Below are 17220 nucleotides of genomic sequence, written 5' to 3' on the forward strand. Positions count from 1 at the left end.
ATAGCACACCTTTTTAAATGTTAATATTGTGTATTGTCTTCCTCATTTTCTGGCTCTGATTGCATAACAATAATAATAAAAAACTATTCAGTACGCAAGGAGACTTTGTCATGTGAACCAAATGCATGACAGACATGGAAGCGTGCTCATTAAAAGCATGTCTCAGCATCTTTATCTCCTCTGTGATACACATGCCTGATTCTGGGTGTGTCTTCCTCTTTTGCGGCGCGAGGTGAGGGGAAGAGCAGATGAACAGATGTGCGCGAGAGACTGTGATGCTTGTTGGAGGTGCGCGGGTCACTCGGTTGATCGGTGCATGCGTGCCGCTGCCGCCAGCAACCGTTGCCACAGTAATTGGGAATGATGGACAACCTGCTGGCATGACGGGCGAGGCTGCATGCTGATTGGGGCAGAGGCGGCAGGGGAGAGAGGAGTGGGTGTGGAAGAACCAGGCGTTCGTGTGTGTGTGTGTGCGTGAGAGAGAGAGAGAGAGAGAGAAGGAGGAGGGAGAGGAAATCATACAGATAAGGAAAGCTGGAGATTCTAGTGATATAAGCTATGATGTGAATTACTGGGGTCTTTAGTGGGGATTGACCTCCCTAATTAACGCTTGATCCCCCCCTGAACAATACAGAGGGTCAGCTCTTTAAAAAGTGAGGAATTGTTTGCTCTGATCTGTATCTTAAAGGGCACCTATTTTACCCTTTTTTTAATATTTAAGATAAGTCTTTTGTGTCTCCAGAATGTGTCTGTAAAGCTCAAAAAACCCATCAGATTATTTATTATAGCTTTTAGAATATTGGATTTGTCTGCTCTAAACACTATGTAGCTGTTTTTGTGGCCTGTGTCTTTAATGCTGGTTCTCCCTGCCCACCGTTCCCACTTGCCTGTCAGAGTGTGCCTCAATCTCCACCTCGGCTGCGTCAGATAAACAGCACAGTAACCGTCATGAAGGAAGCAGATCTCACGTAATGTTTGTGAGAAATACTACGGTAAGAACTTTCCCAATGATTATTAAATGTATTTGTTGTGGAGTTGATTCAAGCCTTTCTGCTACGATGAGTCCAACACCAATGTTGTTACAAGTTCTCGTACGCACAGAGCAGACACACACACACACACACACACACACACAGCGTGCATGTTTAGCTTTGCACTGTTTTTGCACAGCAAATGTGATAGGATACAGGTTAATCTCCACTGCTGTATGGATATCCGTTATGTTAATGTACAAAATAAACCTGATTTAACGCCCACAAACCGGGATTGAAGTGTCTTCTTTTTTAAGTGTACTGACTTGCAGCTGTGGAGATAAAGCTGAAGTAAATCACTGTAATTCATTAACATGCACTGTTTTAAAAACATTTTAAATGTGTAAAACTCATGATGATGATGATTGATGATATGAATTTAGACATTGTTACAAAGACATGTTAATATCATGTTAAAGTCTGTCAATCAATTCGGTGGGCGGGGAAACCACACTCCTACCACCTGTTGCTCCTATTGTGCTTCTATCACTTTAATATGACAGTGGACACACCATAAATTAGCAAATTTCCATATTTTGTTATTCATATTTTTTCCCAATTATTTATACTTTTAAATTGCATTATGGGGTATTGATCATTCTTCTAAAAACTTTTAACCATGAAATGTTGCAAAAAAAGTGACCTTATTAACATTTGTAATAGTTTACAGTGAAAAATTTTCGGGTTGGTGTTGTATATTAGGCTACAAAAAAATTGTAATACACTGCCAGTACATTTTCTGTTATTTACAGGCTTATTTCTCTATATTTTATTTCTTATATTTATATTATTTCAAACTACTAAAATGTCAATATAAGACACTTTGTTAAACTGTAGAGTTAAATTTTTATCATCAAAAGTCAACAGAGCAGAGATCAACATCCCATAATGCGATTAACAAACTAAACAAATGGGAAAAAAACAAAAACTTGTAAATTACAAAACACAGAAACTGTTTAATTAAGAGATATATTTTACAGTTTAGGCCAGAATCTTCCTCTGGACTCAAATAACAACTTAAAATCATTGTATATTTACTCTATCTAAATTTGGTCTGGCCAGGCGGTTCACAGGTCAGCTGACCACTGGGAATGTCCCGTCTCTCCCTATAGAGAAATTAAACACTTTTGGAAAAACCACTTTAGGAAAAAAAGACAAAATGGAAAGAAAAGTGGAGAATGAATGAGGAGTGACACATGTGATAGCGTTAAACAGATCCTATTAAAATAGTAACTGTTCTTTACTAATCAATAAAAAAAAAAAAAATATATATATATATATATATATATATATATATATATATATATACATACATATACATATACATATATACATATATACATATACATATATTAGTATATATATATATATATATACATATACATACATTAGTGTAAACGGGGCCTAAGTTGATCTCTCGCTTTTGTATGTTGTAGAGCTGTATTTATACCATAGTAATTGTAGTGTATTGAGTGAAATGGGACTCACATTTCAGTATTTTGTGTTGGCCACTCTTTGTATAACCCTGAGTTACTTTTACTTTCTAATGTGTCTCCTGTTTTCGTAACTGCAGACTAGTTCAGTAAACAGAAAGAAAGAAGAAATGTCCGCATGTGTTTAACTTTTTTCCTTATCGCAAACACAACAGTAATATGGTAGTGTTTGCTTTGCTTTGGCTTTTTCGGGGTTAATTATTGAGATCTTCCAATTGCAACAGAGAAATACTGGGAAATCTCTGTAGACTGATGCCGTTTCATGCCGTACAGACTAAAATGTGAGCAAAATCTCCTGTTTTGACATCACTTTAGACATTGCGCTAGAGAATCATTCAAACGCTAGCTCTAAAGTGACGTCGATGGATTAATAATGGTTTCTGCTGTTCTGACGTCTGACATTCTGACGGTTGTATGTGTGCGTGTGTGTGTGTGTGTGTGTGTGTGTGTGTGTGTGTGTTTGTGTGAGTGACAGTGTACATGTGTGTGAGTGATTGTGTGTTTGTGCATGTATTATATAATCATTTTACAATTTTATTTATTTATGTAATCTGCAATGCTTTTGAACTGAATTGAATTTATTTGAATCAAACTGCATTCAGCTGAACTAGGGAAGAAAGAGAGAGAGAGAGAGAGAGAGAGAGAGAGAGAGAGAGACCTTTGTGCCAAACGCCTGATGAGTTCATGTGGGACAGACAGTTTGCATTTTAAGAACTTAATCCTGTAAAAAGACAAGGCCAGAGGGACAATCAGCACAAATCAGGCCAGAAAACGCCATCTGCCTGACCCGCCGCGGACCTCTGTCTCTCCAGCTCACCTGAAATCACCACGCAACCCCACACACACCGATCTGTCACACAGCAAAAATCAGCATTTATCATAATGGCTGGGGGTGGTATATAGCGTCTCCGTGAGGTGAGCAGAAATTTGAGGGCACTGAGCTATTCTTCCCACTGGGTGAACTGACATTTGCGGTAATGGTGAGCTCCTCCGTCGCAGAGATATGGAGAAGTGATGGATTGTCATGTTTAAGTGGCTTAAAAATATCTTTCTCACCGAGTACACACACAGAGAGAGAGCACTCCTGGAGAACTGAGCCTTTCTTCCTGAAGCTGATAAGGATGGAGTAAATGGCGTAGGTGTTAACTTCACTATTGATTAACATGTAGAGTACAGATGTCATATTCACATTATACTGATGTTCCCTGGAGGACAAGCACACCTTTCAAAAAGCTGAGCTGGGTTTGTTTTGGGATTGTTTTGTTTAAAGGTGAAGTGTAAAGTGTAAAAGAGCACCTACTCTATGATGAAAATCAACTTTGTAAGCTGTTTGGAAAAGAACTGTGTGTGGTTTTAGTGTGTCTGCTGTCATACTGGAGTAATATAAACACAATGGGCTCCATTTTGACGGTCCATGCACAGAGCGCAAAACACAGGGCGCAAACGCTTTCAGGGCGTGTCAGAACGCATTTTTGCTAATTTACGGATGGGAAAACCTGCTTTGCGCCAAGGCGCATGGTCTAAAAGGGTTGAGTTTATTTTCTTAATGAGTTATAGGTGTGTTTTGAGAATAAACCAATTAGAGTCTCATCTCCCATTCCCTTTAAGAGCCAGCTGCGTCGCGCCAAGAGCGCATTCGCTATTTACAGGACGCAAAGTAAGTCTAAGTGGAAAAAAATGAGCATTTCACAAGCAAACAGTTAACAGTTTATTAACAGAAAACTGTTAAACAGAGCATCTACTGCGTGAGAATGAGAGATAATGGATCTACTTTCACATTCGCTCTTGGATAGGGAAACCTTTACGCACAGACATCAATTAGCCTATAAATAATTTCATTTGTTAAGCGCAAAGAGTTGTTTCAAAACTATTTCTAAATTCAGTTCTAATTTCTAGCAAACTAATAAATTAACAATAATGACCAAGTGTGGTCAAAATACTGTGTTATTTCCAAATAAACCTGCTGTGCCCCATATGGTCTAAAACCTGACAGGTGGGCAAATCTAAGCTTGTTTTTAATAAAACAAATATAAATATGGATATAATAAATAATACTGCTAATAATAATAACATTATACAGAAGCAAATTGTTATGAATGAACTGAAAAAGCCTCCCGAGATGAAGAAGACATAAAAGCAGTGGTTTTTCATATTTATGTAGGCTAGAAAATAATATGTTTTGTAATATTTTAATCCTTTATATTTATATTCTATATCTATTCTTATTATATCCTATATATATCCTTTATATTTAAATTTTTTCATATGTAAAGATATTTGCCTATTGCTCTCTTGTGCGTATTAAGCAGTGTGTAAGCGAGGCGCAACTCTGCGCCGGAGTTTAGACCGGGTTAGTTTTGGTCTAATGAAAAATCTATTTTAGTTTCTCAAAATAGCAACGCACCAGCGGTCCGCCTCAGAACATCTCCTTTATTAGACAAGAACGCCTATAAGCGCACAAATGAGCGCTAATGCATTTGCTATTTAAACAGCGTAGCGCAACGCCTCAAAACGACTCTTGCGCCACACTGCGCCGGGTGTATGATAGGGCCCAATAAGTCTCTATTTTTAAATTTCCTGATGTTAAAATAGGATCCAAACCCCTCCCATATTGAGGCCCACATCAACGTGACGTAGGAGTGCGGTTTTTCCCACCCACCGAATTGATTGACAGACTCGTCTTAACATGTCTCTATAGTAACGCATATAATCATATCCAGAAGACGGGGCTTGCGCAAAGTAACAGGGATTAAAAGATCTGTTCGGCTCTCTGTGATCATCTGCACCTCAAAAATAAGTTTTACAAGTTTAAAACGTTTATAAAACAGTGCATGTATGTAATAAATACAGTAAATGTGCTGTAAAATCACCACAGCCACATAGTGTGGCCACATTCAATTCTGGTTTGTGGACTTGAATCAGGTTTATTTTGTACATTAACATAACGGATGTCCATACAGCAGTGTATATTAACCCTCAGAGGTCTGAGGTGATTATGGGGTCCCCAAGATGTTTTGACATGCCCTGACACTTGTGCTTATTTCAGCTACTTATATTGGCCAACATGTATTTTATTTCTATTCAGCACAAAATGTGGTACAATAATATGTGAGAAATATTGATGTTCATGCTTGTGTTTTCTAGAAAAATAAAATATTATGTGTGGTTAGTAGGTTTTGGAGAAAAAATCTAGCTGAAATAAGGTAAAAAAAACACACTGGCTGCGTCCGAAACCGCCTACTACTCAGTAGGTACTGCATTTGAATTTAAACATACTACTCGGCCGTTAAAAAAGTACGTTCTATACAGTATGAATGTGAAAAGTATGAATGGAATTCGGACGTACTACATCCGCCATTTTGTCATGGTCACGTGACCTACCTGCGTCAGTTGCGTCGCTTTACTTCCATTCATGAATTCTCTCGCGGGGCATCATGGGATAGCGCAGCATGCATGGGGTGCGCACTCCGGAATCTCGCCGGAAGTAGTAAGTCATCCGGGTACTTCTCGCATACTGATTTCCGGATTCTATGAATTCGGACATACTACTCGGCTCACATACTGATTTTGGCGTACTATATAGTATGGAAGTATGCGGTTTCAGACGCAGCCACTGACTGTGCCTGAACAAGACTTTGGAGTAACCAGTCTTGTAGGCTAGAATATTTACTTCATAATTATGTACAAATTATTCTGTTTTCTAATTCAAAGTAAACGTTACAATGAATCACAATTTGTTAAGTTTGTTTTGGGTGATCTCAGCTCCATGCGTGAGCGACAATGGTCATGAATTATTCACACATTGAAAGACAAAAGACACTCCCCCACCGGAGGCAATGTCCATCTGCAAAAGTTAGCTCAAACTAAATGGTTGTTGTATTACTAGCTATATATATATATATATATATATATATATATATATATATATATATATATATATATATATTAGTGCTTTCAAAATTAGTGCGTTAACGTATGCATTTATTTCAAATATTTAATGCTTTCAAAAAAATTATGCAATTAAGATATATGGATAATCAGTATAAAACAATTAATTTTGCATCACCAATTTCGTTGTGTTTGATTTTTAATCTTTCGATTCTGCATGGCGAACGGAAAAAAAAAACCTCCGCATTTCGTGATTCGGTGGTCCTTTAAGGTAATCAAAAATCACTGTTTACATAGTAGACTCTTAATAGGAGTATTGTCTTAATCATATTAAAATCAGAGTATTGGTGTCCATGTAAAAGTGCCAGATGATGTCACAAGCTGTCAAAGACAGAGCATTTATCTGCCTTTAAGTTGATTCCATGAGCCCTCAAATGTTTCACTAAGTTTGACGTGTTTCCCCCTTAAACGCAACTTTTGTAAAGCGTCTGCTTCATGTTGTTGTGTCAGAATCCTTGTGAAACACAGCCATACTTTAGAACGTTTAGTTTAAGCACATTTGATGAACGCGATCATGCGTGTTGAATCTGAAGGAAGTCGCTCTGGCTGCGCTGTCCTGCGCGTTGTGTGTGTGTCTGTGTGTGTGCGTGCTTGTTTACTAGCAACAAGAACAAATGCCTAAACATACGATGTTGCCGTCTGTATGTCTCAAAGTTGTTTAACTGTTTAGAGATGGTGTGACCAAAGTCCCTGTAAGAATTAGTTTTTGGTGTGACACAACCTGTGGGTGCCTTTGATGTACCGCTTGATGCTTCTTACGTCCTTGTCGCAGCACTAGTGGCAACAAAATTAGGCAGTGATCCTTCTTGTGAGAGACTGTTCTCACTCTCAGCTCACACCATTCAAAAAGAAAAAGACCATGTAAAAGATGGTCTATGTAAAAAAGTCAATGAATCATGACTCAAACGATCACTAGCTTTCCTCCTGAATGAATCAGAGTTCTACACAAATCCCTTGAATAAATGATTCAATGAGTCATCAGTGATTCGCTTGCAGCCAACTTGTATAAAAGGTTCCAGAGTCACAGTCATTGTTTCTGAACGAAAAAATCATATGAGTTATGTAAAAGTTTCAATAACTCATGAGTCAAACAGATAGTAACTATCTTTCCTCCTTAATGAATTAGCATTTTGAACAAATCTCTTGAACAAATGATACAGTGAGTCACCAGTGATTCTCTTGCTGCCACCTGCTATAAAAGACTCCAGAGTCCAATTTATTGTTTCTGAATGAATAAATTAATTGCAAACTAATTTGCTCCTGAATGAATCAGGGTTCTACACAAATCCCTTGAACAAATGATTCAATGAGTCACCAGTGATTCGCTTGCACCCAACTACTATTAAAAAGTTCCAAAGTCACACTCATTGTTTCTGAATGAACAAATCATTTGAGTTATGTAAAAGATCCAGTGACTCATGACTCAAACTGACAGTAACTATCTTTCCTCTTTAATGAAACAGCATTTTGAACAAATATTTTGAACAAATGATTCAGTGAGTCACCAGTGATTTTCTTGCTGCCACCTGCTATAAAAGACTCCAGAGTCCAATTTATTGTTTCTGAATGAATAAATCAATTGCAAGTTAATTTGCTCCTGAATGAATCAGGGTTCTACACAAATCCCTTTGAACAAATGATTCAATGAGTCACCAGTGAATCGCTTGCACTCATCTACTATAAAAAGTTCCAAAGTCACACTCATTGTTTCTGAATGAACAAATCATTTGAGTTATGTAAAAGATTCAGTGACTCATGACTCAAACTGACAGTAACTATCTTTCCTCTTTAATGAAACAGCATTTTGAACAAATCTTTTGAACAAATGATTCAGTGAGTCACCAGTGATTCTCTTGCTGCCACCTGCTATAAAAGACTCCAGAGTCCAATTTATTGTTTCTGAATGAATAAATCAATTGTAAACTAATTTGCTCCTGAATGAATTAGGGTTCTACACAAATCCCTTGAACAAATGATTCAATGAGTCACCAGTGATTCGCTTGCACCTAACTACTATAAAAAACTTCCAAAGTCACACTCATTGTTTCTGAATGAACAAATCATATGAGTTATGTAAAAGATCCAGTGACTCATGACTCAAACTGACAGTAACTATCTTTCCTCTTTAATGAAACAGCATTTTGAACAAATCTTATGAACAAATGATTCAGTGAGTCACCAGTGATTCTCTTGCTGCCACCTGCTATAAAAGACTCCAGATTCCAATTTATTGTTTCTGAATGAACAAATGAATTGCAAGTTAATTTGCTCCTGAATGAATCAGGGTTCTACACAAATCCCTTGAACAAATGATTTAATGAGTCACCAGTGCAGCCAACTACTATAAAAGGTTCCAAAGTCACACTCATTATTTCTGAATGAACAAATCATATGAGTTATGTAAAAGATCCAATAACTCATGAATCAAAAAGACAGTAACTATCTTTCCTCCTTAATGAATCAGCATTTTGAACAAACCTCTTGAACAAATGATTCAGTGAGTCACCAGTGATTCTCTTGCTGCCATCTGCTATAAAAGACTCCAGAGTCCATTTTATTTTTTCTGAATGAACAAATGAATTGCAAGTTAATTTGCTCCTGAATGAATCAGGGTTCTACACAAATCCCTTGAACAAATGATTCAATGAGTCACCAGTGAATCGCTTGCACCCATCTACTATAAAAAGTTCCAAAGTCACACTCATTGTTTCTGAATGAACAAATCATTTGAATATATTGAAAAGATCCAATAACTCATGAGTCAAACTGACAGTAACTATCTTTCCTCCCTAATGAATCAGCATTTTGAACAAATGATTCAGTGAGTCAACAGTGATTCTCTTGCTGCCACCTGCTATAAAAGACTCCAGATTCCAATTTATTGTTTCTGAATTAACAAATGAATTGCAAGTTTATTTGCTCCTGAATGAATCAGGGTTCTACACAAATCCCTTGAACAAATGATTCAATGAGTCACCAGTGCAGCCAACTACTATAAAAGGTTCCAAAGTCACACTCATTATTTCTGAATGAACAAATCATGAGTTATTTAAAAGATCCAGCCACTAACTTTCCTCCTGAATGAATCAGCATTCTAACCAAACCTCTTGAACAAATGACTCAGAGATTCACCAGTGATTCGCTTGCTGCCACCTGCAATACCGATTTAACCTTCAGAATAATCTCCAGCACTAATGCATGTAATGCAACACGTTCTGTCTAGGTGAGATATTGAAGAGAGCGGGGATTTTGGTAGTGAGTAAGTGTGTCAGATGAAAGCTGAAGCGGGACCTGTGGTCACTATCAGGTCAGCCACATCTGAGAGCGGCAACCTGATCTGAAACCTGCTCTCTGGTTACAGGAAGAGTGGCGTCTCCTGGAGCTGCGTTTATGAATGAGGCAGGGTCATCATTGATTGTTTATCAAGCATTCTTGATTCTGCTTCTTCCCAGAATGCTTTGCTGCGTCCCACAGGGGAGGTGCATGCGTGCGTGTTTATGTGTTAGGGTGGGGGTATTGGGAAGGCAGTTGCATAACATCAGCACTCGCTGTGCTTTGGTGTTGAACTGTGAAGGCGTGCGACTTTGAAAAGACTCCCATGGGAGTGCTATGCTTTTAGTTCCCCGTTAGCTCAGTCCGGTGGAATAACAGGCCCTGGGCCATGGTGAGCACCCAGCAGAAGAGGATGGATGAAGATGAGCACGCTAAGTTAACGGTGTGTGTGTGTGTGTGTGTGTGTGTGTGTGTGTGTGTGTGTGTGTGTGTGTGTGTGTGAGATGAAAGAGTGAAGCAGAGTTTGTGTGTCTACACATGTTTGCTGCTGATGCAATATGTCAAACCGTCATCATACACAACTGCAAAGGTGCTAAACATCTACACACAGCAAAATCAATCATTCAAATATTTGTTTCTTGTAAAAACAGCTGTTTTTTAGGCTACCTCACAGTATTTTATTTTTATTTTTTTTGCTGAGCGAGAGCGCTTTTTATTGTTATTCTGTGTGTGTGTGTGTGTGTGTGTGTGTGTGTGTGTGTGTGTGTGTGTGTGTGTTTGTTTAAACAATACAAACATATTAACTATAACAATGTATGACATCAAGTACAGGTATAAACAAGTAAAATTATCAATAATGATAAAATAATAAAATAAAACAATAATAAAAAACAGAGTACAGAGGCAAATTATCAAATTAAATAATATTTACAAAGTCCTTATAAAATTTCAGTTTTAACACGTTTTTTTTTTTTTTTTTTTTTTTTTTTTTTGCTGAAAACATTTAGCAAAGTAGTAATTAAACAATTTAAGTCACAAAGAAAATTCTGCAAGGTAATGATGGAGAAAATGTACCTTTGTGGTAACACTTTAGAATAACGATCCATTATAACTAGTTAATAGATCATTAATAAACAGTTAGTTTAATGAGTTGTTAAATAATAGTTAATAATTTGTTAATTGTTTATAACTGTGCCTTATAGATAGCCAATAGATAACTTACAAGCTTCTAGCTAACAAGTTATAAGTGTCACCGACTCGGTCCCAGTCATTCCCCTCGCTGGCCAGCAGAGGCCACCATCTCCGGACTTCTAGCATTACATCATCCATTTACACTGATCGTGCACACCTGAATCACATTCCAGTTAACTACCCACGTACCCTTTATAAGCCGCACTCAAACACTCAGTCAGTGCGAAGTCTTGTTCAGCCCCGGCCAGCATTACTGAGCGTTCTATCCTGCCTGATCTCCTGTGCATTACTCCAGCCCGTCTCTGACTCTGCTTTGCCTTCTACCTGCCCACGACCCAAGCCTGATATACGGACTCTGATACTCGCTGCCTGCCCTCGACCCAAGCCTGATACACGGACTCTGAATCACGCCACCTGCCTTTGACTCATGCCTGGTAAATCACTCTGTGTCTGTCTACCGCCAGCCTTGAAACCATTACTACTACTGTTGATGTGTGTTTGCACCTTTGTGCATGTTGAGTGTTTGAGTAAGAGTGTGATTAATAAAAACTGCATGCATAATGGATCCCTCCGTGTCAGTCTCCTTGTTACAATAAGTGACTTGTTAACTGTATTTCAATGATTTATAACTATACATAATAAATTAGTAATAGATCATAAGTCAGCTGTTAGTAAATTACTTACTTAAGGTTTGTTAAGTATCAGTCAATAGTTTATATATATGTTATTGGGATGTTATTCTAGTTGCAACTATTCTTCGTTTATTAACTTTTAGTAAATGAGGGATAGTTGCACCTTTAGAATAACGTCCCAATAACATACATAAGCAAATAACTAACACTTAACTAATATATTAACTCCACTACTAAACTAATAAATTAATTTGTAGAACAGCATTTTTATTATTATTATTATTATTATTATTATTATTATTATTAACTTACATTATTTATTTATTATTATCCTATTATTTGTCGATTTTTACTATTTCTTGTAATATTAACAGTATTTGTTATTAATTTATGCTTTTGTTTTTAGCGTTTACTATTATTATTATTATAATTATTATTATTATTATTATTATTATTACGTTACGTGATTTATTTATCACAATTCTATTATTTATTTATTTTTACAATTTAATTTAAAATTATTATTATTTTTTATATATATTCATTCTTTAGTTTTTTTTACATTTGCTATTGTTATTATTATTATTATTATTAAGTTAAGTTATATATTTATTATTATTCTACTATTTTTTTTAATTTTTACTATTTTATTTAATATTAATATTATTCATTATTTATGTATTCATTTGTTTTATAAATGTATTATTATCATTATTATGATTATTATTATTAAGTTAATAATTTATGTTAATAAGTTAGTTAGTTATTATTTTTTTTACAATTTTACTTAATATTATTATTATCATTATTATTATTTGTTATTTATTTATTCTTTTGTTTGTTTTTTTGCATTAACTTTTTTATTAAAACGTTTTGTTATTTTCCATTATGCTGTTATTTATTGATTTGAACTATTTTATCATCTCTTGTTGTCATGATTATCATTGATCCAACGACTGTGGATCGCTAATGAACTGCAAATCCACCATCACATGGACTACATATACTGTCATGCACCACTCATATACACACACCGGTTCCTGTTAGTCCATGATCACACACATACAGCTGTGCTTCATCCCCATTGATGACTAGGACTATATATATCAGTTTGTTTCCCCTATCGTTGTCTGTTTTATCTTTGTTACTCTCATGATAGCCGCTAGTTCTAGTTTTGTTTTAATAAATAAATAATTAATGCTGCATTTGGATCCTCACCTTGTCTTCCTCCTTTGCACTAGATGTCGGTTCATAACAGAACAACAGACAACGAAAGGGGAAACAAACTGATATATGTATAGTCCTCGTCATCAATAGGGATGAACCACAGCTGTGTTTGTGATCACGGACTAACAGGAATGGGTGTGTATGTGAGTGGAAAAGACTTTTTTAGTGTACAGATTCATGATGTCAATGAAAACACGCGCACACACACACACATAAATCAAGTAAGGAAAACAGTGCTAATGCTAACTCATAATATCTGACATACGCTGTGCATGATGGCACTATAGAATGTTTCACACACTTACTTTTTTGGCATCGATTAAAACAATCCGCACTAGCACCACGTTTATCCGTGCACCGAGAGAATTGTCATGATAGATCTCGTTCACCTGTGGAAAAAAGAAAAAGACAAGCAGGATTAGAATCGACATTAAGAGTTTAATACGAAGACACGCTGATATTATAAGAGTCTGACTTTACTGTACAATACACTCCATTAAAGTAAATGACAGTATGCTTGCATTCTCAGAGGTCAAAGTAAAGCACTGTGTGAATTATGACTAAGCGATTTCAAAACTTCATAGTATCTGCTACAGATTCAGTGTTTCATTATGCTTTTTAGACTTGTTTTAAAATAGGGTTAGAAAAGCATATTAGAAAACATGAGATGACGTATACGATAGTAAACAGGGAGCAACTGCGGGTGAAAGAGAATTGGAGCTATGTGATCAGAAGTATGCGAGCATGTAACTATCCTAGCCACTGAAATCTGAATTAATGATGAAGTTGTTTATCAGGGATGCCAGACATGAGAGCATTACAGTAATCAATCTGTAATGTAACCAAAGCAAGAACAAGCACTTCAGTACTTTCTTGAGATAGTGAATAATAATAAGAATAATATTAATAATAATATTATAATTTATATAGTGCTTTTCTGGGCACTCAAAGCGCTTTACACACATTAGGGGGAATCTCCTCATCCACCACCAGTGTGCGGCATCCCCCTGGATGATGTGACGGCAGCCATTTTGTGCCAGACTGCACACCACACACCAGCTGATTGGTGGAGAAGAGACAGAGTGATGAAGCCAATTATGATATGGGGAGGGTTAGGAGGCCATGATGGACAGAGGGCAGATTTGGCCTGGATGCCAGGGTTAAACCCCTACTCTTTTTTTGAAGGACATCCTGGGATTTTTTACGACCAGAGAGTCGGGACCTCGGTTTACCGTTTCATCCAAAAGACGGCGCTCACTGAGCAGTATAGAGTCCCCGTCACTATACTGGGGCATACACACAGACCGCAGGTTGGGCGCCCCCTGCTGGCCTCGCTAACACCACTTCCGGCAGCAACCTAGTTTTCCCATGTGGTCTCCCATCCAGGTACTGACCGCTTCGCAGCCATGCTTAATTTCAGTGGGCGACCATGTGAGAGATGCAGAGAGCTAGCTGCCGGCCAGCTAGCTGAAGAGCGAAGTCTTGCAATGTTACACAAATGATGCAAAGTCAGAACGTGAGATATTACTAATATGAGAACCAAACGAGAGCATGCCATCCAGTAAAACCCCATGGCTTTTCACGTGGGTAGAGAAATTGACAGGGGAGATATTAACAAACAGGGTAAAAGATTGAGTTTTAGATAAAACAGATTTAAAGCCAACCAGAAGGGCTACAGTTTTACTGGCATTTAACTTTAAACGGGTGGTCGGTCCACTATGATATCATATTTTAAACTTTAGTTGATGTGTAATGTAGCTGTGTGAACATAAACAACATCTCTGAATGTAAAAAGTTCTAAGTTCAATGCAAAGAGAGACCTTAGTTTTTAGAGTTAGCTTAGCAAAGCCTACAATGAACGAATTTTGGGGACCACAAAAAATACTTCTGGCCCATGTGAGATCTCAAAGGTTTGTTTACTGCGCACCCACACTGTGCAGCTAAAGGCTGTGGCCAGAGGCGCTGTACCGTTATAGCAGAGATGAAGCTAAAAAGGCGTCCAAACACAGCTGTTTCCACAGATCTTCGTCTGTTTCTGTATTTGGGCTTCCAAAGGACACGACACAAACACAGAGGTGCTTACAGTTCAATATTAGATTAGAGTCAACTTTATAGTCATTACACATGTACAAGTACAATGCAACGAAATGCAGTTAATTATATTCCAGAGAATTATAAAATACATAGCAAGCATGATTTGACAAAACAGCTCCAGAATCTCTCCGAGTTCAGTGCTGGATTCGGTTACAATGTTCTCAAAGCAGAAGCTGTGAACTACGACCTTTAAGGGTTTTTATTTGTTAATACTGATCATGACATGTTTAGTGTCTAGCGTTAACGGTATGCTGTAGTAACAATGTAAACAATGCAAAATCCTGCTTTGCACCGCAAACGATTTAGCTACAAATTCATATTTATCAGTCAAACAGCTGTAAACACACACACCCTCCACCAGCGCATTCGAGTCTATGTGTGTGTGCGACTGCATTGATTCTCTAAAGGCAGCTTTTCTATGCGTTTCACATCTCAGATAATGAAGTCGCAATAGATATGTGAACGATTCATGTTACTTAATTCAATTCAATTCAGCTTTATTTGTATAGCGCTTTTACAATGTAGATTGTGTCAAAGCAGCTTCACATAAATGGTCATAGTAACTGGAACAGTGTAGTTCAGTTTTTAGTGTTTAAGTTCAGTTCAGTTTAGCTCAGTTCAGTTCAGTGTGATTTAATCATTACTGATAGTTCAAACACTGAAGAGCAAATTAATTGATGCGTAGCTCTACCAATCCTGAACCATGCGAGCCAATGGCGACAGCGGAGAGGGAAAAAAACCTCACCTGATGAGAGTGAAGAAAAAAAACCTTGAGAGAACCAGACTCAGTTGGGCACGACCATTTTAATTTCTCCGCTGGCCAAAAGTCTTGTGCAGAGCTTCAGTCACCGAAGCAGTTTTTTACACCTGCATATTTTGGATATATGTGAAAGACGTCGTGTAACGCGTTGAGTTAAATAAAATACAGGATAGCTCGCCTAACTCGTGGTAGCAGCAGAATAATAAATCAAGGCTCACACAGGTCACATCCCACATCTTGTGCTTTATTCTTCTGTCACGATATATTACAGAAAACAACTTAATCCGAGCATCAGAGAAAAAGAAAAAGAAAAAAAACTCCCGTGCACGTGCGCTTGTTACAGAAAGTTAACACATTCACACACACACATACATAGACACACACAATAGCGATGTCTCTTAAAGGAGCCGCACCCCATTTACACTCGTTACAGGCACTTGTCAGATTTTATTATAGAGAGCAGGCAGGAGGTTGACTGACTGTTCTACACAGCAGAAAAGCGTGTGCTTGTACAAGCGTAACGTGGAGCCGATCCGCGAATCGCAGCACATTATGACGATGACCAATCAGAGCCACTTAAGGGCGGGCCTTTCAGAGGAACTAGGAAATATATCAGTCGTTTTCAGGTTAGTTGAGTAGCTGTGTAAAATCAAAGTGAGATATATGAAAAAATAGCCTGATTTCCTTCAAGTGAAACATGAGCATGCATTGCTTTGCATCTTATAAACACAACCAAGCCTTAAAATTAAATTCTGGACCACCCCTTTAAGAAATTATTAGTCATATTTACATCACAGAATCCCACTGTCTCATCCATGTTAGCCATTCCGATGGTAAGCTTAAATAAACAAGCCTATGGTGTGGGATCAAAGGTTGAAAAAGCCGGATATTGCAGCACGCAGGTGCACAATGACAAATAGATGACTAAAAGGCATTCAAATTGCGCAATGACAAGAAATAATATACAGTAGGTTGCGCCATATAACACATAAAAACGAAAGTAACGAGTCTGATTTAAAAATGTAAGGAGTAAAAGTAAAACGTTGTCAGAAAAATAATTGTGTAAAATAAAAGCCTGATCTCACGAGGAAATGTAAGTATTTTACGTTTTGCCAGTTAAGTAGCTAAAGTTCAGTCGTACAAAATTGTACGATTTTAAAAAGGAGGTGTGGCACCTAACCCCACCCCTAAACCCAACCGTCATTGGAGGATGAGCAAATCGTACTAAATTGTACAAATTAGATTGTACGAATTCATACGAATTAGTCACTAAATCAAAAAGTTACGAATTGCCATGAGATTGTGTTGGATGCATGAAAAATCAACTTAAGTACAGTAAACATTTCCGTTACTTCCCATCTCTGACTTTCTATGTGCATTTATGCTTTGAGATTTTACTGCAAGCATCACATCCATAACGCTGGAATTTCCCTAAAGTAAATGACGACGAATTTTTCATTTTGGGTGAGCAATCACGTTATCCAACATACAGTCTTCATCACAGCGACAAACACACAAAGCAACACACGAACAATCCTGCAATAACGCTCAAGAGAGGCTTTTTCATTTCC

The 17220-nt window shown here is 37.4% G+C and overlaps 1 protein-coding gene across 4 annotated transcripts in view; it reads right to left on the reverse strand.

Moving 5' to 3' along the window:
- The window catches only part of LOC101884594 (A disintegrin and metalloproteinase with thrombospondin motifs 2), a 467863-nt gene that overhangs the window by 68735 nt on the left and 381908 nt on the right, over nucleotides 1-17220 (reverse strand). For all 4 annotated transcript variants that reach the window (XM_073922289.1, XM_073922287.1, XM_073922286.1 and 1 more), the window contains one exon: nucleotides 13101-13184. In XM_073922289.1, the coding sequence (XP_073778390.1) occupies nucleotides 13101-13184 (84 nt within the window). The remainder of the gene's footprint in view (nucleotides 1-13100; nucleotides 13185-17220) is intronic.

This window comes from Danio rerio, chromosome 14 (assembly GCF_049306965.1).
Source record: "Danio rerio strain Tuebingen ecotype United States chromosome 14, GRCz12tu, whole genome shotgun sequence".
In the NCBI taxonomy this organism is placed as follows: Eukaryota; Metazoa; Chordata; class Actinopteri; order Cypriniformes; family Danionidae; genus Danio; species Danio rerio.